The sequence below is a fragment of the Protomyctophum bolini genome (genome assembly GCF_963924005.1).
Source record: "Protomyctophum bolini genome assembly, chromosome: 23".
Lineage (NCBI taxonomy): Eukaryota > Metazoa > Chordata > Actinopteri > Myctophiformes > Myctophidae > Protomyctophum > Protomyctophum bolini.
The window spans coordinates 27,045,135-27,068,179 of NC_137884.1; the positions used below are offsets into that span (position 1 = coordinate 27,045,135).

At 43.9% G+C, this 23,045-nt stretch overlaps 2 protein-coding genes across 2 annotated transcripts in view; one reads left to right on the forward strand and one right to left on the reverse strand.

Annotated features, from left to right (window-relative positions):
• Nucleotides 1-1,410: 1,410 nt before the first annotated feature.
• On the forward strand, nucleotides 1,411-1,821 carry LOC308311016 (mitochondrial import receptor subunit TOM20 homolog; the record flags this gene model as incomplete). Its single annotated transcript, XM_080757511.1, has 1 exon — nucleotides 1,411-1,821. One exon carries the CDS (start codon nucleotides 1,411-1,413, stop codon nucleotides 1,819-1,821), a length of 411 nt encoding a protein of 136 aa, XP_080613637.1.
• A 9,988-nt stretch (nucleotides 1,822-11,809) lies between these two features.
• Nucleotides 11,810-23,045, reverse strand: part of pcloa (piccolo presynaptic cytomatrix protein a) — a gene marked incomplete at both ends in the record, with an annotated part of 95,089 nt that continues 83,853 nt past the window's right edge. Inside the window, 7 exons of the mRNA XM_080757512.1 lie at nucleotides 11,810-11,953; nucleotides 14,118-14,263; nucleotides 14,778-14,912; nucleotides 16,934-16,995; nucleotides 17,373-17,514; nucleotides 19,825-20,058; nucleotides 22,012-22,323. Coding sequence (XP_080613638.1) covers nucleotides 11,810-11,953; nucleotides 14,118-14,263; nucleotides 14,778-14,912; nucleotides 16,934-16,995; nucleotides 17,373-17,514; nucleotides 19,825-20,058; nucleotides 22,012-22,323 — 1,175 coding nt within the window. The remainder of the gene's footprint in view (nucleotides 11,954-14,117; nucleotides 14,264-14,777; nucleotides 14,913-16,933; nucleotides 16,996-17,372; nucleotides 17,515-19,824; nucleotides 20,059-22,011; nucleotides 22,324-23,045) is intronic.

Below are 23,045 nucleotides of genomic sequence, written 5' to 3' on the forward strand. Positions count from 1 at the left end.
ATCGTCGAGGCCTACTGTATGTTTGAGTGGTAGAAGTCAGTCTGTCTGAGACATTGAGAGAGAGAAGGGCCCCATGCTGGTGTTATTGGCCTCCCTCTACACAGGTGATCCAACAGCCTAACCATTCAAAAGTTCAAGAAGACAAAAAACTAGGCTTGATCAAATTGGTAAAACTGTAACAGAAATACAAAATACAGTAAATGATATGGCATTTATACATACAACATTATACAATAAACTTACAGGCGTGACCTTCTGAGGGCTTCTAGTCAAAGGAAAGGCAGAAAGTGAGCTCTCTGCACTCAGAGCACCAAACATTTCACACACTGAGCATCAGCACGCTGAAAACACACTAAGCTGAACCCAACCACTAATTAGGCTGCTAATAAAAAATGAGTGAGTGAGTTGCAAAACCAAAACACGCCAACAGGTGGCAAACTTTCCACTTTAACACAAAGGTTATCACAATTTCAGAATACACTTCTATGTGGAATATAGCCATGGGCCATGGCACTAGTAGGGCCATGACACCTAGTACAGTGTTGGAACCTGAAATGTCCAGACTGACTGTGTGCTTGAATAGAGGGTATGCGCATGCATAAAGTGAATGTCAAACCGAGTGACAAAAGTGAATTTAATGTTGTTTAAAGTAATTTAATGGAATCAATAATGAGTACCACAGGCGAAAAACAGTCCAAATTTCATTCTGACCCCTCCACGAAAAGGCCATGTTGTCCTGAACCCGTATCTATCATTTATACATTATGGATCAATAGTGTGTGGACTAAGACTGTTTTTCGTCTGTGGCGTTCATAATCAAATAGGACTTTTCTGTTTGGATGTCTGGGCTGTCGAGGCCAGAAAGTAGTTTTTTGCCACTCAGTGGGCGTTCCCGCATAACTTCCAGGTATGATGATGACGTCACACTCTATTGAAGCAATGTAAGTTTGTTATTTTCATTTTCAAAGTTACATTTTTTTGTGTGAAAGAATATTTTTCTGAAACATTATTTTTTAGAAACTGAGAAAATTAAACTTTGGCAACAATTGAGATTGATGTAATTTTTCTGTGCACCTAGCCCTCATCAAACAGACTAATTTACAGGCACAGCCTTGTTCCTTAATGGTCTTATGACACCGTAGGCCTTAATTATCGATGGATAATGAATCGAGTCAAATGCCTTTTTGAAGTCAATAAATGATGTCATAGTACTGACATTAGAGATGACTCTGAGTGACATCATTAGTGACATCATTATACTCCAAGACTGACATCCAAATACTGATAAGGAGAATGTAAGGGAATGACATGCTGTCACCCCCAAATATCGTGCAGTCAGGCATACTTGCACTAATTGGTGTAAAGGCAGATAGGCTTAACTGGCACAGTGTGGTTACATTTACACACACGATGGGTAATAAAACAAGCACCATTGTTGCTGGCACGTGCGGGGCCGTCTCCATCGCGTCGTACTGCATCTATTTTGACAGAAAACGACGGAGTGACCCGAACTTTAAGAAGAAGCTGCGCGAACGCCGGAGGAAGCTGAACGCGGCCAAAGAGAAGACGTTCCTGTCGACGCTGCCCGACAAAGAGGACAAAGAGGACGTTCAGAGGTTCCTCCTGGACGAGGTGCAGTCGGGAGAGGAACTCCTGCTACGAGGAGACGTGGAGGGGGGCGTGGAGCACCTGAGCAGGGCGGTCGTAGTGTGCGGCCAGCCCCAGGAGCTCCTGCAGGTCCTCCAACAGACGATGCTTCCAGATGTGTTCCAGATGCTGCTCATCAAACTGTCAACTATCAAACTGTCAACTGTCAACTAACAAAAGAATCGCCAAGCAGGGAGCTAGGCGTCCTTGAGCAAAGACACTGACTGAACCCCTAATTGCTCCTGATGTTCAGGTTGGTGCCTATAGCTTGCATGGTTTCCACCGCCATCAGTGTATGAATGGGTGAATGTAATGCACAATCTATGCAAAGTGCTCTGGATAAAGGCGCTATATAAATGCACCATTTACACTAACTACAAGGCCACTGTAGGGCTGACCCCTAATCTGTGTGATTTATTTTTCGAGGGGCACAAACCCCTCCAACGTCTAGCTTTTGAAATGCAGTCAAGTTCTACTGTCTAACTTTACTAAACTTTTAGTTTAGAAAGATGGATGGGGAAAGACATCGGAGTGATGGAGGTCTCAGGTCAACCACAAGCCCCTATGGGCTACAGAAACAGGAGATAGGCTCCTGCCCTATGGGCCTCATGACTAAACAAGAGATAGGCTCCTGCCCCTATGGGCCTCATGGCTACAGAAACAGGAGATAGGCTCCTGCCCTATGGGCCTCATGGCTAAGGAACAGGAGATAGGCTCCTGCCCCTATGGGCCTCATGACTACAGAAACAGGAGATAGGCTCCTGCCCTATGGGCCTCATGGCTACAGAAACAGGAGACAGGCTCCTGCCCCTATGGGCCTCATGGCTACAGAAACAGGAGATAGGCTCCTGCCCTATGGGCCTCATGACTACAGAAAAAGGATATAGGCTCCTGCCCCTATGGGCCCCATGACTACAGAAACAGGATATAGGCTCCTGCCCTATGGGCCTCATGACTACAGAAACAGGATATAGGCTCCTGCCCTATGGGCCTCATGACTACAGAAACAGGATATAGGCTCCTGCCCTATGGGCCTCATGGCTACAGAAACAGGAGACAGGCTCCTGCCCCTATGGGCCTCATGGCTACAGAAACAGGAGATAGGCTCCTGCCCTATGGGCCTCATGACTACAGAAAAAGGATATAGGCTCCTGCCCCTATGGGCCCCATGACTACAGAAACAGGATATAGGCTCCTGCCCTATGGGCCTCATGACTACAGAAACAGGATATAGGCTCCTGCCCTATGGGCCTCATGACTACAGAAACAGGATATAGGCTCCTGCCCTATGGGCCTCATGGCTACAGAAACAGGAGATAGGCTCCTGCCCTATGGGCCTCATGGCTACAGAAACAGGAGATAGGCTCCTGCCCCTATGGGCCTCATGGCTACAGAAACAGGAGATAGGCTCCTGCCCCTATGGGCCTCATGGCTACAGAAACAGGAGATAGGCTCCTGCCCATATGGGCCCCATGGCTACAGAAACAGGACATAGGCTCCTGCCCCCTATGGGCCTCATGGCTACAGAAACAGGAGATAGGCTCCTGCCCCCTATGGGCCTCATGGCTACAGAAACAGGAGATAGGCTCCTGCCCCTATGGGCCTCATGGCTACAGAAACAGGACATAGGCTCCTGCCCCTATGGGCCTCATGGCTACAGAAACAGGACATAGGCTCCTGCCCCTATGGGCCTCATGGCTACAGAAACAGGACATAGGCTCCTGCCCTATGGGCCTCATGGCTACAGAAACAGGACATAGGCTCCTGCCCCCTATGGGCCTCATGGCTACAGAAACAGGAGATAGGCTCCTGCCCCCTATGGGCCTCATGGCTACAGAAACAGGAGATAGGCTCCTGCCCCTATGGGCCTCATGGCTACAGAAACAGGAGATAGGCTCCTGCCCCTATGGGCCTCATGGCTACAGAAACAGGAGATGGGCTCCTGCCCTATGGGCCTCATGGCTACAGAAACAGGAGATAGACTCCTGCCCCTATGGGCCTCATGGCTACAGAAACAGGAGATAGGCTCCTGCCCCTATGGGCCTCATGGCTACAGAAACAGGAGATGGGCTCCTGCCCTATGGGCCTCATGGCTACAGAAACAGGAGATAGACTCCTGCCCCTATGGGCCTCATGGCTACAGAAACAGGAGATAGGCTCCTGCCCCTATGGGCCTCATGGCTACAGAAACAGGAGATGGACTCCTGCCCTATGGGCCTCATGGCTACAGAAACAGGAGATAGACTCCTGCCCCTATGGGCCTCATGGCTACAGAAACAGGAGATGGGCTCCTGCCCTATGGGCCTCATGGCTACAGAAACAGGAGATAGGCTCCTGCCCCTATGGGCCTCATGGCTACAGAAACAGGAGATAGGCTCCTGCCCCTATGGGCCTCATGGCTACAGAAACAGGAGATAGGTTCCTGCCCTATGGGCCTCATGGCTACAGAAACAGGAGATAGGTTCCTGCCCTTATGGGCCTCATGGCTCGGCAAGGCTACTTACTTAATACACAATATATTTAAAGCGCTTTGGATAAATGTGACAGCCTAGCTGTGAGATGGGCTGCATTAGCTGCTGATACTTCACCCCGTTATATATGTTTCCTTGTAAAAATTAATTGTAATTTGTGGATTCAAATAAAGAAATAGAGCTACAGAATGAGCGTAGGGAGAGGGCACATATGGGGCTAGCAGCATAATAGAGAATCAAAACAAGGTTCCTACTTTGAGCAGTGTAAGATCTCATCATCTCTCCGTTTCATCCTCAAACTCTGCAATGTCTGGACTCTGGGGTCATCATAGCAGGATATCTGAAAGAACGAAAGAAGCTTGTGACTAAATAACTACATTATAGGTCTTCTATTTAACACACAGCTTATCTTTTCTATTTCCTGAAAAGTTCAATTTGGACATACAAGCCAGGACACACACACACACACACACACACACACACCTCAGCTGGTATAAACAGTGAATGGACAGATCTGTGACGCAGCATGAATTAAAAAAAAAACAATGACCCTCCGTCATAGACGATAAAATACACAAATAAATGTATGTATAATTCCATATATATATTTTTTTTATCATTGCGGTAATTATTATAAAAGTTTTGATAGGTTTCGCAGGTTTTAATTATGGACTGGACTGTCTTCCAAGTTATTGTATTATTATCTGGTGAGCAGAGTTGTTTGTTGTCGAGTGGAAGAATTCAGAGAAGAGAAGAGCATGTCTCCCGCTCGTAAACAAACCACCATGACATTTCATTTCATTTCATTTCACTGAACTATTATATATTATAGGCTATAGACTTCTCGAGTGACTCTTTTTTAAAGTGTCCGCAGTAAAAATACGACTATAAATTGCCGTTTAATGAAGCACAAAAGCATAATAGTTCCTTACCGTTGAGCCACAGGATAGGCTGTCCGGTAGCAAGACCACTCGCCCTTGGCGAGCAGTCTGGGCGATTGGTCTTGGCGACTCGCCAAAAGGGGAAGTCCATTCGCCCCGAGGGGAAGACCACTGGGCCCGGGGCGAAATGTCTTCACCTTTTGGCGACTGGTCTTCACTTTTTGGCTAGTGTTTTCTTCACTTTCAGCAACTGCAGCCTTTGCTAGCTACTGTGCTAAATCCGTCTTTTATATAATTTGATCAATCCATGACATCCATGCGCTGTCCGTTCAAACTTATTGGCGCTCTTTTTAATTTGTTATTTATTAATACCTCTGGCAGAATGTGAATGAATACACGTTGGTCACCCTAAGCGAATTAACGAGCCTAATAACTTAATTTTTTCACGTTCCATATTGTAAACAGTTGGGTATTCATATTCGGCATTAATTCATTCTGGAGGAATATGAATTAAATAGGCTATTGTCCATGTTTGTAAAAAAGCAGCGACGACTGAACTAAAACTACACGCCAAACAAACAGCTGCTGCTATAGAAGAACATGTCGCTGCCGAGTGACTCAATGTCCGCAGTAACAATAAGACTATAAATTGCCGTTTAATGAAGCATAAAGCATATAAGTTCCTTACCGTAGAGCCACAGGATATATAGTCTGTCCGTCCATCACCTTCAAACTTATATATTGGCGCTCTTTTTAGTTAGTTCTTTATTAATACCTCTGGCAGGTTAAATACAATTTAACTAACTTCATTCAGGTTCCATATTGTAAACAGTTGGGTATTAATATTCGGCATTAATTAATTCAAAAAGCTGCGACGACTGAACTATAAAACTACACGCCAAACAAACACAGCTGCTGCTACTTTGATCTATAATTACGCCACCTGCTGGCCAGACAGACCTCACCCAGAGTCATCTAATAGGAGAGTAGCGACATGCTTTGTAGTTCCACACGTTGGAACTATCCCATTGAGATAGAATGGGCACTTCCGCATTGCATTGTTACCATGGGAGTCAACGCTACTGTCGCCACTCTCTTACTATAGTACTCTGACCTCACCAAAAAACTTCAATAGAATACAAAATATAAACTAATATGTGACTGCCTGGCTGCCAAATGTTAGACATATAAAGGGAAATAATTATGATACGAACCCACCTCTTGTCTGATATGCTGCATAAAGATAAAAACATTAAAATAACCCGGCCCGCCTTGGCCCTGTTTATTGAAATGACAACAGTGTCCCCCGCCGAATGCGTCTGGTCGCGCATGCGCAGATGGTCCGTCGCTCTCTTCACTCTGAGGTTTTCTTTGATATCTGGGCACCTCGGTGTGAAATTGGATATTTTGTCCAAAATGTTAAAAGATTAGGTGTATACTATACTATATATTTGAAAGAAAAATGTCTTTAATAAGTAAAATAAAGTAGGACTACACATGATCATTATACATTGCTTAAACATTCGACAAATTAAGGTCTAATATTTCTACAATTCCTACATATTATTGCTACAAAACCTGCTTTAATATATCCAGTCATTTTGGAGGATTTGAAGGATAAAGATGTAGCCTACCGTGCATGTTCACATCATGTGTACTTTAATACTTAAAATATGTCATTCTTTTACATTTTGGACAAAATAGCCAATTTTACATCGAGGTGCCCAGATGTCCTAACCAGACTCTGCCAGCAGGGGGAGTGGTTCCACCAGGCTACAGGTGTCTATGGTGCCCACTTGATGTATAGCAGTGGTTCTCAACCTTCCAGGCAGTTTATAAACACAAAACCAGATATATATCTGTCTAAACACAATTATAAAATAACAACTGTGAACACATTATTCATGTGAGATTTTTTTTTATCACACAGTTGAACGGTTACCGGTATTCAAATTCTACCTATCATTTTATAATGGACAATTTACTTTTCAGGCAAGTAAAGTGGGCATGACCTTTGGGCAAGTAGAACATGACCTGTACGACGGCCTCTGAGACATTAGTGTCAACCCCTGTACTGTACCTGACGCTAGTACAGTATGTCGCAGGGATTTACACCCAATCCAACCCTTGATCCTGACCTGAGTGCCAACTTAAGCGTCGCCTTGAGCAAGACTCTGAACCCCTAAATGCTCCCACCGGTGTGCAGGTTGGTGCCTTGCATGGTTTCCTCCGCCATCGGTTATGATTGAATGGGTCAATGTAATGCACCAGTACCAGCTCAGTGGCCTTGTGGTTAGAGTGTCCGCCCTGAGACTGGGAGGATGGGGTTAATCCCCGGCCGGGTCATACCAAAGACTGTAAAAACAAATGGGACCCAATGCCTCCCTGCTTGACACTCAGCATCAAGGGTTGAATTGGGGGCAAGTCCCTGTGACATACTAGCGTCATGTCCAGGGGGTGTACTTGTACATCAAGCTGCCTCATGGCTACAGAAACAGGAGATAGGCTCCTGCCCCCTATGGGCCTCATGGCTACAGAAACAGGAGATAGGCTCCTGCCCCTATGGGCCTCATGGCTACAGAAACAGGAGATAGGCTCCTGCCCCCTATGGGCCTCATGGCTCGGCAAGGCTACTTACTTAATACACAATAATATTTAAAGCGCTTTGGATAAATGTGCATGCACCATTTACTGTAAGTCTCTCTGGATAAAGCCATCGTCATGCTTACTCTGCTAAATGCCTAAATTGTATAATCTGCTATATTATTATTATTGTATAATTGGATTGCGATCGTCGGCATCCGGCAGCCAAGAAATCAAAGGCGACGCGTACACAATGATAAGTCATTTGTACAGATATTTAATATTTAGTAATGGGGCAACAGCCATTTTTACAGCACAATTTGCATAATTTCTCAATACCTCCCGTGTACAATCACAAAACCATGACAGCTGATTATTATTTTTTCTTCTCTTTATATATACGTACAAGTGGAAAACCAGACAAGGTTTTTTACAAGCATAATCTTTGTACAGTCAGCATACATTGTTAAATTTGAATATTTTTCTTCATAAGCTCCCTCTCTTTTACTATATTTTTGTTCAATTTATTTCTCTTATTCGTCTTTTTTTTAACATAGTAATTGATTGGACACAAAAATAGTATGAAGCACCAACGAAACATGCAACATCCAGTGAGGGCACATTGAAATTTCTCCTGCAACTACTTTGAGTTGATAAAGATAAGCCCCCGATTTGTGCTTTGTTGAACGATAGCGTCGCACGCTTAAAATAACCGCTATTTTAAGCGTGCGACGCTGTCATGCGACAGAGGATAAATTAAAGAAGTAGTTCATCCCCTATTAATCATATTTTTTTAATCAATTACACCAACCCAGGAAGCCTTGAATTCATGGGCTCCATAGTTTGATGAGTGTTCATGGCATTGCCTTTGGAATGTCACAAAAACTAAAAAATAAGTCTTCATGGGGTGTAATTGAAATTAAATACGTAATTTTTGGGGATTAAGTACTCCTTTAAGGCAATATGTTCTGTATATTTAGACTCGGGTAAACCTCTGTGTTCAGTGTGTCTAGGGCAGCAGGGTACATTGATTTAGGGTCCATATAGACAGATATAGAAGATAATTTCTCTCAACGTATATCCCCTGTACATTGATCGAGAGAATAACACTTTGTTTAATTTAGCTGTTAGTCAAACGATCACATGCTTCATTAGTCTGGTAAAAGACCTATTGTTGCCCCCACCCACCCACCCACCCACCCTTCCTTGTAGAAAAAAAAGTTAAGTATTTACAAAGATTGGAAAGAAAGAGATGGCATCTGAGCGGTCATGTGAAGGTTTTCGTTGTACGTGAGTGTGTCATTCTTAGAGTGTGTGTGTGTGTGTGTGCGTGTGTGTGTGCATGTGTGTGCATGTGCGTGCGTGCATGTGCGTGTGTGTGTGTGCCTGCATGCGTGCGTGCGTGTGTTTATGTGTGAGAGAGTCATCATCTCAGACAGACAACATTTAACAGAAGAGAGGAACTCTGGAGACATTACCATGCGAGTGTTCATTTACAGGTTATAAAATTAACACTCAGAATGACTCAGTGTGATGCTGCTGCTGCACAAATAATAATAATAATGCTGACCTCGTAAAGATAATTTAGGATACAACGTAAACGAGCACACATTTTGTTGAAACTATTTTTTGGTATTTGTTTTGAAAAACATAACAAAAATATGAGGGTAAAATATAAACTATATTTAAAGTAGGAGTGCATGAAAAAGCTGGCAAATGCTTGGTGTTGGAATGATTCTTTTCGCTCTAACTTAAACCTAAGTGTGGCATTCATAATCTGTGCATGTATTAAGTGCATGTGCAAGGGCTCGAAAGTTGGTTCGCTGAGTTTCTTACCCTCTAAAATTGTAAACAACCACTACATTGTGTATAAAAAACAAAACTTTAGTAGCAATTATCTAGTATGTACATCTGACGTAAACAAACAACATAAGGAAACCTTTAAAAAATTAAATTAACGGGCGATAATAAATAACATAGCGTAGCGTGTAGCAATATACAGTAACGCAAATCAGACGCAAATTAAATGAACGTGACATCCAAACTGGGAACAACAGAAAGAAAGAAGAAAAACATGACATGGAAATAATAAATATAATATAATAAAATAACGCAAACAGCACTCTTGCGACAAAGTTTGGACTCGTCTCCCGACCCTTCGACCTTTGTACACGCAAACAGAATAACCTTCGTCAAAACCGTGACTGTCAACTAAAGTGAAATTGTAAAATTTGAGCATAACAATTTGAACAGGGCAGTTACAATGCTATATTAAATTGTTATCATTTTGAGCAGTGTCTGATAAGTGATGGACGGACGGAAGGAATACTCATCTAAACGTTTGGAATTAGTTTGCAATTGTGTTTTTTTTAAAGACAACATTAGTAAGCGTATTTTTCAAATATTTATTTTTAAAAGACTACTAAAAGTCATCTAACCTCAAACTTCACCTTTAAACCCTGGTCACACAACAAAGTACAGTATATAGGGCTTAAGACAAACACAAGGACAAATGGAAAATGTCTTCAAATGTGGGATATTATCTTCTTATAACGCACGATACCGTAATGCTAACCTTTGCCTCTCCAATTCCTAATCTTGGAAATCTCCCAGACTAAAATCTTTTTAGACACAGGGAAGTTGGTTCTACATTCTGAGAAGAAACTAAAGTGCAAAGTAATACGTAACGTGTGCATTGTTACAGGAATCGCCCCAACGTTGTTTCATTCAAAGCAGGACCGGTAGAACAACTATGAGTGTGGAACACGTTGGGCTATATGAGGAGGGGAAATTAAACGTCTTAAAAACTTAAATTCTCATATTCTATCTGTGTCACGTTATAAGGGGGGGAAACGTGAATAAATACAATATAATGCCACAATCATTAAGACGGGATTGTCTGTGATAAACATATCTATAATATCTATCTCTCTATATATTATATTTATTTTCCAACTATGACATTTTTACTTCACTATATACAAAGTGAACCTTACAGGTGATTTTTGTGCAGATCGTGTGACACTGGCTGCCATCTAGATGACTCATCTTGTGAACAATTGATATAGTATAAAGATCAATTCTTCATAGAACGATGTCATACTATAATTTCATAGAATTAGGGACAGAATATCCAAAAAGTAAACAAGGTTATATTTTGTTGATGGATTTAAAAACATGCTTACCGAGTAAAATCTTAAATTGGAATGCTAGGTAGTGTGTTAAAAATATATCATGCCTCCCAAGGATAGAAATTCTTCAGTACTTAAATAATCGAGGAGAAGACAAATTATATAACTATTATGCTATAATAATACTAATAATAATACAAAAATAAATAAGAGGTCTTCAATATTTAATTCCCGAAATGCTTTGTAAATCAGTAAAACTCAATTAATAAAGCAACGAGGAGAGTCCATTTCAATAATCTCAATCTCATTCATGATTAAAACATCTACAAATAAATACATTTGAATCTATAAGTGTCAATTCCCTGTATCTATTCAAATGTATCTTTCTTTTCAGTGTATAATGTGTGCAAAATTGTAGAATTATGATTCTGTGCATGTGTGCGCGCGCGCGTGCGCGTGTCTGTGTGTGTGTGTGTGTATTGATGAAAGTGTGTAATACCTGGTTGATTCGGCGCTTGTCTTGTTATCGCAACAACTGTGTTCTACACTAGTTCCTGTAAACACAAGTTAATTTCTTGTAAACACATTACTACTTCCTCCAAACTTCCTGTATCACAACATCATCTCCAGCTGTCTTTTTTTTTTGCCTGTCCTATAATATGACCAGTGGCTCTTTTCAAAAGCTATTCTTTCCCTGAAACAGAGATTCAAAGTAAAGTCCATCACACACCGGGAGGTATTTATTTTTTCCCTGTGCGATAAATTTGCCCAAGAAAATATATTTTGATGTGTCATGAGTACATTCACACAATAATGTGACGCAGATTTGTATTCGACACACTAAGGCCCATTGAAAAGCATCAACCAGTATGAACGACGCACGCCTCAACTATAATAGTTTCGGATGCGAAAAACATTCAAAGACGCATTTCTTTCTTTCCGTCATTTCTCTCCCAGTGTGTGAAGACATGAACAGAGATTGGCCTCGTCATCATCATCCCGGCAGTGGATCAGTGTGGTCTGTGAGATCTAATAGAATTGATCAGTAATAATTATAGAAGGAGACATCTTGAAGCTCTGACGGAGAGTCCTTTGTTTATGAGTGGATCTGGGCCGTGCTGGCCAGCAGTTTATGCCAGCTGACCACTCGCTTACGCAGGTCCACTTTGTCCAGCCACACGTACGCCTCCCCGATGAGGGTCTTCTTCACAAACTTGCCCCCGTTCGACACGAGGAACAGCTGACACCGAGAACACAAGAACAAAGAGCAAAAAACAGGGGTTTGTGTGAAATTAAATCTTTGCCAAGGACATAGAAAATGAGCGGACGATAATATTACCAGAAACACAGAAAGAGATAAGAGCCCCGAATAATAACAGGTCTGTACCTCTAAGAGTTATATAGGGGTCCGGGTCCACTCCTTGCACGTAAAAGGTTTGAGAACCAGTAGTACTCGTGGACTCATAATGTCCCATAGTGTCATCAATCATCATGTCATACATATTCTGAAGAAAACCTGGAGGCTTGACATTCATAAGTGGGTATTATGATCAAAATAAGAACATTAAAATGGTGTGTAAAACTGATTTAAAAAAATATTTTTTTTTTATCCCACGATTTTGCAACCCAGTTTTTTTCACCCAGTGTCAATTATCTAATGTAATCCTGGGCGCTACACTTCCTCTGCCAACCTGGGGGGGGCAGTCGGACTGACCTCAAGTCAGTCCAAGCTGCTTCTTTTCACCTGACAGGGAGGAATTTCCCCGGCCGGATGTAGCGCGTGGAAGGGACACGTTATTCCGACCAGTTCCTTTCCCCTCCATCAGGCGCCCCGGCTGGCCAGGGGGAGGTAGTTTTAGAGACCAGGATTACTGCATGTTTTTTGTGAGGGTACCTACCCTATGGGACACGGGGAGAACATGCAAACTCCACACAGAAAGGCCCTTTCGCCAACCCCGCCTCGGGTATGGGCACTGATGACGCAGAGGAGGAAACACGCCCCCCAGCGTCCCGAGCGGGAATCGAACTCAGGACCTTCTAGCTGTAAGGCGACAGCACTTACCAACTGTGCCACCGTGCCCCTAAAAAAACAGAATTTTTGCCACAGACACACAAGGCCATGTCTTTTCCACGGACACACCCGTCCCTTTGCGGACATATTGATGACCCCTGACCCCTGAACACAAGGCATAAGGTTGTGTATGGACTAAAACAACCAGCTCAGTGGCCTTGTGGTTAGAGTGTCCGCCCTGAGACTGGGAGGTCGGGGGTTCGATCCCCGGCCGGGTCATACCAAAGACTGTAGAAATGGGACCCAATGCCTCCCTGCTTGACACTCAGCATCAAGGGTTGGATTGGGGGTAAGTCCCTGCGACATACTGGCGTCATGTCCAGGGGGTGTACTTGTACATCAAGCTACCTCACGCTACAGAAACAGGAGATAGGCTCCTGTCCTGTGGGCCTCATGGCTCAGTAAGGCTACTTATTACTTATGGACTAAAACATACATGTTCATGTGCAGAGCGTACTGTACAGGTGATGGAGTCAGAGGGAGGAGGGGCTACCTGTAGAGAGTGACCGGTGGGGTTCATTACCTGTAGAGAGTGACCGGTGGGGTTCATTACCTGTAGAGAGTGACCGGTGGGGTTCATTACCTGTAGAGAGTGACCGGTGGGGTTCATTACCTGTAGAGAGTGACCGGTGGGGTTCATTACCTGTAGAGAGTGACCGGTGGGGTTCATTACCTGTAGAGAGTGACCGGTGGGGTTCATTACCTGTAGAGAGTGACCGACGGGGTTCATTACCTGTAGAGAGTGACCGGTGGGGTTCATTACCTGTAGAGAGTGACCGGTGGGGTTCATTACCTGTAGAGAGTGACCGGTGGGGTTCATTACCTGTAGAGAGTGACCGGTGGGGTTCATTACCTGTAGAGAGTGACCGGTGGGGTTCATTACCTGTAGAGAGTGACCGGTGGGGTTCATTACCTGTAGAGAGTGACCGGTGGGGTTCATTACCTGTAGAGAGTGACCGGTGGGGTTCATTACCTGTAGAGAGTGACCGGTGGGGTTCATTACCTGTAGAGAGTGACCGGTGGGGTTCATTACCTGTAGAGAGTGACCGGTGGGGTTCATTACCTGTAGAGAGTGACCGGTGGGGTTCATTACCTGTAGAGAGTGACCGACGGGGTTCATTACCTGTAGAGAGTGACCGGTGGGGTTCATTACCTGTAGAGAGTGACCGGTGGGGTTCATTACCTGTAGAGAGTGACCGGTGGGGTTCATTACCTGTAGAGAGTGACCGGTGGGGTTCATTACCTGTAGAGAGTGACCGGTGGGGTTCATTACCTGTAGAGAGTGACCGGTGGGGTTCATTACCTGTAGAGAGTGACCGGTGGGGTTCATTACCTGTAGAGAGTGACCGACGGGGTTCATGCAGAAGCGGAACGTCTCGTTGAAGGAAGGCTCGCGGTCGTGACGACACACTCTCGTCTTCTTCTTGATGATCCGCTTTTGGGTGGCGATGTTCACCACGTAGAGCTTCACGTAGAGGTCTGCACACGCACACACACACACACACACACACACACACACACACACACACACACTTATTTAAATCGATCGATACTGTTACTGTATCTATCTATCAGTCTATCATCTGTCTAGACTATCTGTTAATTGGGAGTCTGAATGCATCGAACGACCACTTTAATCATCACAGTGTGTGTGTGTGTGTGTGTGTGTGTGTGTGTGTGTGTACATTTGACCACAGTCATTTGACCACAGTCATTTGACCACAGTCTGAAGAGGCATTCCTTACCAAGTACCAACGTCTTAAGGATGCTATTATACAACTTGGCTACAAATGTAAACTACTTGTGTTCATATTTGGAAGCCTCTGTAATGTCCATAAAGTTTCTTTCAAGCTTACTTTGTTTGTTTGTTTGTTTGTGTTCAAGAAATTCAATGTAAAATGTGAATGCAAATAAAGATGTTAAATGTGTGTGTGCGTGCGTGTGTGTGCGTGTGTGTGTGTGTGTGTGTGTGCGTGTGCGTGCGTACCCTGACCTGGCAGGTGGTCTGGAGTCTTGAACTTGTAGGTGATGTTCCGACACTGCAGAATCTCCAGGACCAGATGCTCTCCTTCCGTCTTCATCTCCTTCTTCAGAGCAATCTTAATCTCGCCCATCACCTGAGTCTTACCTGGACGCGCACACGCACACGCACACGCACACACACACACACACACACACACACACACACACACACACACACACACACACACACAACAGAGAGAGCGAGCGAGAGATCGTTTCTATTAGTTTACTCCAATTTCAACATTTTATAGGCTGGTGATTTTATTTTTGCTTTTTTTAAAATGAGCTGGTGCGCCTCACAAAAACTGAATTATATTTTTATTGTCAAAAATGTTTCAATAGCTTTCAATTTTTTTATTATATGGTTTTAAAGCCATTTTACAATAGAGGCTTTGGGTACCCACAGATCCATTAAAGGGACACTTCAATCTTTTTGCAAAAGAATATATGTTAATGACATTTAGAAGATTTAGAACACTTTCTTGGGAATCTTTATGCGTGTAATATGTGGTTTTTAGATATTTTAGCAGTGAGCGCATCTGTCTCTGATGTCATGGACACTCACTTCCTGGACTACCTGTTGTCTCAGTAAGACAGCCCTCCAAAGCATTATGGGAATTGTAGTCCAGGAAGGAAGTGAGCCATGACATCAGAACCACTGCTGGCTCACTGCTAATATCTAAAATATCTAAAACCACAATTTACACACATAAAGACTCCCAGGAAAGTGTTCTAAATCTTCTAAACGTCATTAACATATACATTTTCTTTGCAAAAAGTGTTCCTGTAAGTATGTGAACAGTGAACACAGCCCCCTCTGCTGGACTATAAGTGTACTGCAGGCGACATGAGTACAGTCAGTGTGGCCTGCAAAGTGCAAAACCTGAAGATGTTCTGAACAGCCCGGAATGACCCCCCAGTTGCCGTGGCAACTGAAAGGAAAGGACATTTTTGTAAAAGCTTGGTGGTAGACAAGACTCTGGTAAACACAGACTATTAATAAAACAATAGGTTAGATGACAGAGGAGGCAGACAGAGGAGGAAAGATGGAAACATGAAAGCAGCAGCACAGAGGTGAGGACAGGAGGACGCATGTGATGAAATGCTGTGTGAATGTCGTGACAGAGAATTTAGGGGAGGATAATAAAACATCCACACACTGTTTTTAACCCATTTTGTACTGAGGTCGATTAAAAAAAAGGCTTAAATTCTTTTTTTCTGAAAAACCTATGTTTCTATGTCAGTGGTGCTCAACCTTTTTCATGTCAAGGACCCCCAGGAATTATCTGTATTGGGCCACGGACCCCCCATCTCAAAATATGTAGTTCCAGGGACCCCACCCAGAAGCCAATATTTTAGTTACAAAATGTTCGCTCGGAAATATATATTCAAAGATTTGCTCCACATTTTTACGACTTTTCAAAAATAGCAGACCTACAAGCTTGTTATGAGCTTGTAGATCTGCTATTTTTCAATAGCGAAAGCATAACATAATGCTATAAACACCAAGATGTTGCCAGAAGACCTAAAAGGGGCGAAACGTAGCGCCAATAATAAAAGTACGCTTTTTTGGGAGCTTAAAAAGAGTGTGTAGATTTGTATTTTTCTTCAGAATTGTTCACTCTGGCACCCGGATTAAAGTGCTAAATAGCTCAAATAAACACTAAAAACACCTACTGATACGTCTGGGGATACGTCTAAATTAAAGAAATGGGCTAGAAGAATAGCAGAGACAAACCTTTAATCATTGCTTAGGAACAAAAAATATATATCACTTTCCCAATATGAACCCGAATGGCATAAATGTATACCTGTATGCATTCATGTGCACACAAGCAAATTAATAAATAGGTGAAAAGTATGAATCCATGAGACTAACCTTCAGAGTCACTGTGTCCCATTGATGATTTCAAAGTAAAAGTATGAATACACGAGACTAACCTTCAGAGTCACTGTGTCCCATTGATGATTTCAAAGTAAAAGTATGAATACACGAGACTAACCTTCAGAGTCACTGTGTCCCATTGATGATTTCAAAGTAAAAGTATGAACACACGAGACTAACCTTCAGAGTCACTGTGTCCCATTGATGATTTCAAAGTAAAAGTATGAAAACACGAGACTAACCTTCAGAGTCACTGTGTCCCATTGATGATTTCATCACGTCGGTGCCGTTTGATATCTTTCCACTAGAGAGAAAACAATTAAATAAAGGTTATTTTATTATACAGCATATTCTTTATTTTCCTAAGACATGCAGGAGAACTGAATGCAGACTAGCAGAGTGACGTTGTGTCGCATTATTTCTTAACCCATTCTGACCTGAGATCAGATTCTATAAATGTCTTCTACATCCTGACAGTTTTCTGAAAAAGCTATGTTTCTATGTCAGTCGTTGTTCTTCGATTTTTCAAAAATAGCAGACCTACAAGCTCGTAGCGCGCCACTCGGTGGCGCGCTACGAGCTTGTAGGTCTGCTATTTTTCAATACCTAAAGCATAACATAATGCTAACACCAAAAGGACATCATAGGACATAGGTGGTAATGACTGAGCAGACGACTCACAATCGTGGGACCTGGAAAATGGCACTGTCCACCTCATTGGTCTCTCCCTCCTCGTCCAATAGGCTGTAGGCGCTGCCACTCAAACCGCTGTCCAATGAGGCTGCGGTGACGGGGGCGTCACCGGACCTGTAGCCGGACCGTGCTGTGTGTGGAGATCGGACCAACACGGGTCAGAACAGAAACACACACAACATGGGGCTGCAACCTTAAAGTCTGTAGTATGCCAAAGTATAGGGTTGTGAGCTTTTAGTATGTCTAAAAGCTTAGTAGCTAACTCAATAGTATGTGAAATGCATACTAGATTTAACTTGAGGGTGTGGTTTAACGTGATTATTGCTACTTCAGTGATGCTTGCGGAACTCGACTACGTCTCGTTCCTGACCGCATCACTGTCGTGGCAATAATCACGTTAACCCACACCCTCTCGTGTAATATTGCAATTCTACAACAGTTACCCTTAAGACTAAGAGTACCGAGTTTGCTAGCGCTCTGGGAAAACAGAGCAGCTGGATTCTTTGTTTTGATTAGGTGGTGAACGGTGCTGGTTTAACCCACGGCTAGAAGCCGTTTCAACCAATCAGAGTGCTTCCTCGAAACGACCTGTTGTAGAATTTACAGGATGCAATACAGTAAACAACTTCTAAACAACAATGATAAAACACTGGCCTGCGCGACAGTACTGTACTTAAACTGACAACTAGATGGGACACTAGTCTGTACACCATGCGATTAATGTGTCAGAGATAAAAAAGATTAAATTGTGTATGCACTCAAAAGAATGTTGGACAATAGCTAAGTGCATGTTGAACAATAGCATAATGTGACCTGGGACAGCAGCAGCGCTTGGCCCAGGAGAGAACCTGGACAGAACCTCTACAAAGATCCATGAATGTGCTATGTTTCCCGGCTCTATACTATAGAGCCCGGGAAACATCGCTGAACAATATACCAAACGCCACCAGAAGTTCAGAACCCAATGCATCTGTTAACCCATTCTGACCTGAGATCAGATTCATACGAGGTTTCCACGGGACACACACTGGTCTGATTAACCCATTCTGACCTGAGATCAGATTCTAAAAATGTCAGTCGTTCTTCGAATTTTTCAAAAATAGCAGACCTACAAGCTCGTATCGCGCCACTCGGTGGCGCGATATGAGCTTGTAGATCTGCTATTTTTCAATAGCTAAAGCAAAAGCATAACATGATGCCAACACCAAAATGGGTGCCCGGTCAGAATGGGTTAAATACAATTATAATCACCTCCTCTATAAATAATAGGAAGCAGAGTTAAATGTTAAACGTTGAATTGAACTGTAATGGACATAGTAAGGGACAGCACATGGACACTGGTGAGAGGCATGTGGACAGATGTTGTAGCATACTGTATACTTACTGTAGCATCTTTCTCTCACACACAGACACAGGACAGTAGATGCAGTGGTGGAAAAAGTACTTTTCTTTTACTTAAGTAAAAGTACCAATACTGCAATTTAAGTACTTTACTTAAGTAAGAGTACTTAGTTACTTTCCACCACTGAGGAGATGTATACTAATACAACAGTAATAACCCACACACAGTAAAAAAGCATCAACATAGAACTGATAAAAAGCCAGAGAAATATTACACACACAAGGTAAAAGAAAAGACAGCAAACAAGAGGTTACGAAGACCCTAATCACAGCGTTAGTCAACTATATGGATGTAATATGGATACAGTGTACTGTAATGTGTAACTCTGTGTGAGAATCTATAGCATCTCACTTTTTTTTTAAAGTGGTTAAATTCTTGTTTATGTGTCTTAAATTCCTGCATGTCAAAAGACAGACCGTTTGCACACTTGATGTTTCCCAAACGTGAACAAAGGTGACAGTTCCATAAGGCATTGAGGTCGAGTATGTAAGACGCATGGATGTCGGTGTCACTCGGTATCCATGGCGACAAGATTCCCCTCGTCAACACCATGTGATAGATAGAAGGAGCTGGTTTGTTTGTTTAAAAAAGTGCTTTACCCCAAAACTTAAAAAATTGCAAAATCCCTTTCCTGGTGTATTACTGAACCCTGTGAAAACCACTTTTTAACCCAGTTGTCCCTATTTTGGGCACTTCATTGACTGTAGGCCCAAAAAACTCTCATAAACAGCAACAATAGCCGAGTACGTAGAGGGGAGGGGGGCGTGAGTGGTTTACGGAAGCATGTCTCAGTGCATGAATCACCGCTGATGTTTTTCTGCGTGCGACTCTCTCTCTTTCTATTCCTGTCATTTGTCATAAATAGCTTTTGTCTCCTCTCTGTGCAGGTGTGCGTTAGTAGTGGGTTCCCATCATCATGCTCTCTCTGTCTCTCTTTCCTCCACCCCTCTGCCTCAGTCACACGAGAGGAGGAGAGGAGGACTCGTGGGGGTGGGGAGGAGGGGGAGGGAGGATGGGAGGGAGGAGTTGAACTCTCACCTCCAGCGGCCTGCGGCCTCTCTTCCGACGCGGCTTTCCTGAGGGTCATGTATCGTGCCCTGCCGTCATTGGCCCGCGGGAGCAGAGCGGGCAGCCAATCGGACGACGACGACGAGGGCGACGGCGACGGCGACGGCGATGCTTTCTGCACGGTGAGCACGCCCGCCACGCTGTGCCGGTGGCGCCTCAGGGAGAGGCGGCCGCGTTGGCCCGGCGGGCGGAGGATGATGGCGACTGGGGCGGCGGCAGCGAAGGGTTTTGGTTTTGTGGGGGTTTTTTTCGTTTCACAGGAGGTTGGATGGAGAGGAGGTCAGAGGTCACACCCACCAGGAGACAAAGGTCATGGCCCGGATGGGGTCATAGGTCAACATGGGGGTGGGGGGGGAGGGGGGGGGTAAGATGGAGAGCGGTATATCTTCATCATGGGCCAACCAGCTTTGACTGTCAATCATCACATGCAGCCACCATGTAACCCCGCCCACGTATCACGTATCAGCGGGGGTGGTTGTGCAGCGTCTACTGAAGTGCATTGTGGGTCCAGTTGTAGTCAAAAAAGATATAGGGACGGGGGGGGGGGAAGGGGAGGGAGTGGGGCAGTGGACTACATGCACAGCGATGATGTCACTGGAGCAGCTTCGCAACAGAGCCGTCCGTTTGTTTGTTAATAGAACAAAAATCAAAAGGAAAAAAGGGCAAAAGGAGGAAAGCAGCTTTCTTCTGTCTCTGTGTTTTGCATAAAACAATCCGTAGACTTTTACCTACAGAGTGTGAGGTCTGTGAGATCATTTATGTAATTTTATCTCTAGTGAACAACCCAGTTATGGGAACATGGGTCATGTGTCTGTGTCCTTACGGAACATGGGAACATATGGGTCATGTGTCCTTACAGAACATGGGAACACATGGGTCATGTGTCTGTGTCCTTACAGAACATGGGTCATGTATCTGTGTCCTTACAGAACATGGGAACATGTGTCTGTGTCCTTACAGAACATGGGTCATGTGTCTGTGTCCTTACAGAACATGGGAACATGGGTCATGTGTCTGTGTCCTTACAGAACATGGGAACATGTGTCTGTGTCCTTACAGAACATGGGAACATGTGGGGCATGTGTCTGTGTCCTTACAGAACATGGGAACATGTGTCTGTGTCCTTACAGAACATGGGAACATGTGTCTGTGTCCTTACAGAACATGGGAACATGTGGGTCATGTGTCTGTGTCCTTACAGAACATGGGGTCATGTGGGTCATGTGTCTGTGTCCTTACAGAACATGGGGTCATGTGTCTGTGTCCTTACAGAACATGGGAACATGTGTCTGTGTCTGTGTCCTTACAGAACATGGGTCATGTGTCTGTGTCCTTACAGAACATGGGAACATGGGTCATGTGTCTTTGTCCTTACAGAACATGGGTCATGTGTCTTTGTCCTTACAGAACATGGGAACATGTGTCTGTGTCCTTACAGAACATGGGAACATGTGTCTGTGTCCTTGCAGAACATGGGAACATGTGTCTTTGTCCTTACAGAACATGGGTCATGTTTCTGTGTCCTTACAGAACATGGGAACATGGGTCATGTGTCTTTGTCCTTACAGAACATGGGAACATGTGTCCGTTGGTCTTGCGTCCGATTTAGCTAAATAAAACCGAGTGTTGTTTTCCAAACCACATCTTTCAACAGAAGTGAATTCTATAATAGTGCAAATCTTTGCTTGGGAACGAATATAATTGAAGACAAAGTAATGATATATTTTGGCATTATTTACATTGTTTTAAGTCTTCATAGGCCTATATCATCATATATTACACACGTTATTAATCAATGCAATTAAATTAAACGTTAAATCAATTAATTAAAGGTTTAAGACAGGCGAGCGACCCATTTTGTTTTATGAGCGAAGGGTGAAAAGAGGAGCGAGCTAGGAGCTAGGAGCTAGGAGCTAGGAGCTAGGAGATCCAGACGAGACGACGGTGAGAAGGTACAGAAGAACAGCGGACGTGGTCACACCGTGGACACGAGGGGGAGGGAGGGGGGAGGGGAGAGGGTAAATAAAAGAAGATAAAACTGAGGTAACGGGATAAAACAAAATAAAGAACGTATAACAGAAGGTGGAAGAGATGAGTGCTATAGGAGGCCATGCTGGCGGAAAAGCGGGAGGCTTTATTTTGTGCGTCTTGGTTTACTTGGCTGGAGGCGTTGGGGCGGCTGCTGCGGCTGCTGCTGCGGCTGCGGAGGCTGCTGCTTAGGGGCGGAGTCGCCCGTGGCTACGGCGGCGGCGACGGCGGCAGCGCTTTCGCCGCTTCCAGTGGCGTCGCCGCCGTCTCGATGATGGTGGTGGTGCTGCCGTGAGGAAGCGGCGCTTTTGCCGGAGGAGCGCGAAGCGCCGCGTGAGCGAGGAGCGTGCTGCTGCTGAGCGTGTCCGTGGGTTAGGCTCTCGGGCGGGGAAGGCTTCGAGGTGGTGGCGGGGCTACCGTGAGATATGGCCGCCTGCATGTCTAAAACAACCAGATTCACCGAATTACCAAAAAGCTGCGAGATAGGCCGACATACAGTCTGTTAACTGTAGTCGTAGTCGCTGAGTTGTGTGTTGTGTACTGTTGTTTAGCTAACTTGTCTTGTATAACTTGATTTAATCCTGGTTTAATTTGAATAATAGTTTGCGCTAAATCAGGATAGAATTCAAAGCCTTCCACGGCCACGTTTTGCCCTCAGTGACGGGGAAAAGCAACATTGAGGGGAAAAGTCTCTGAGCTGAGTGAAGACATGGCAACCACAGAGTGAAGACATGGCAACCACTGAGTGAAGACATGGCAACCACTGAGTGAAGACATGGCAACCACTGAGTGAAGACATGGCAACCAAAAATAAAATAAAACACAATACAAGCAGCTACGGAGAAGCGTGAAGCTAAAACTAACATGTTTGACGAAGAGTGGATAGAAAGGATCTTGTGTTGACAGATATAGATAGATAGATAGATAGATAGATAGATAGATAGATAGATAGATAGATAGATAGATGGAGATTAAGTAGTAATACAACTAATAACCACATTCACCCTGGTGTCCCTATTTTGGGCACATTTGCAGAAGTTTAAATGTATGTATATTGTTGTATTATAGCAAACAATTGCAAATCTTCTCAAAACAATTGCCAAGCCTGTAGATTGGCTATTTTCGCTAATAATCATCATACAAAAAAGGTAGTGGGCTCAAGT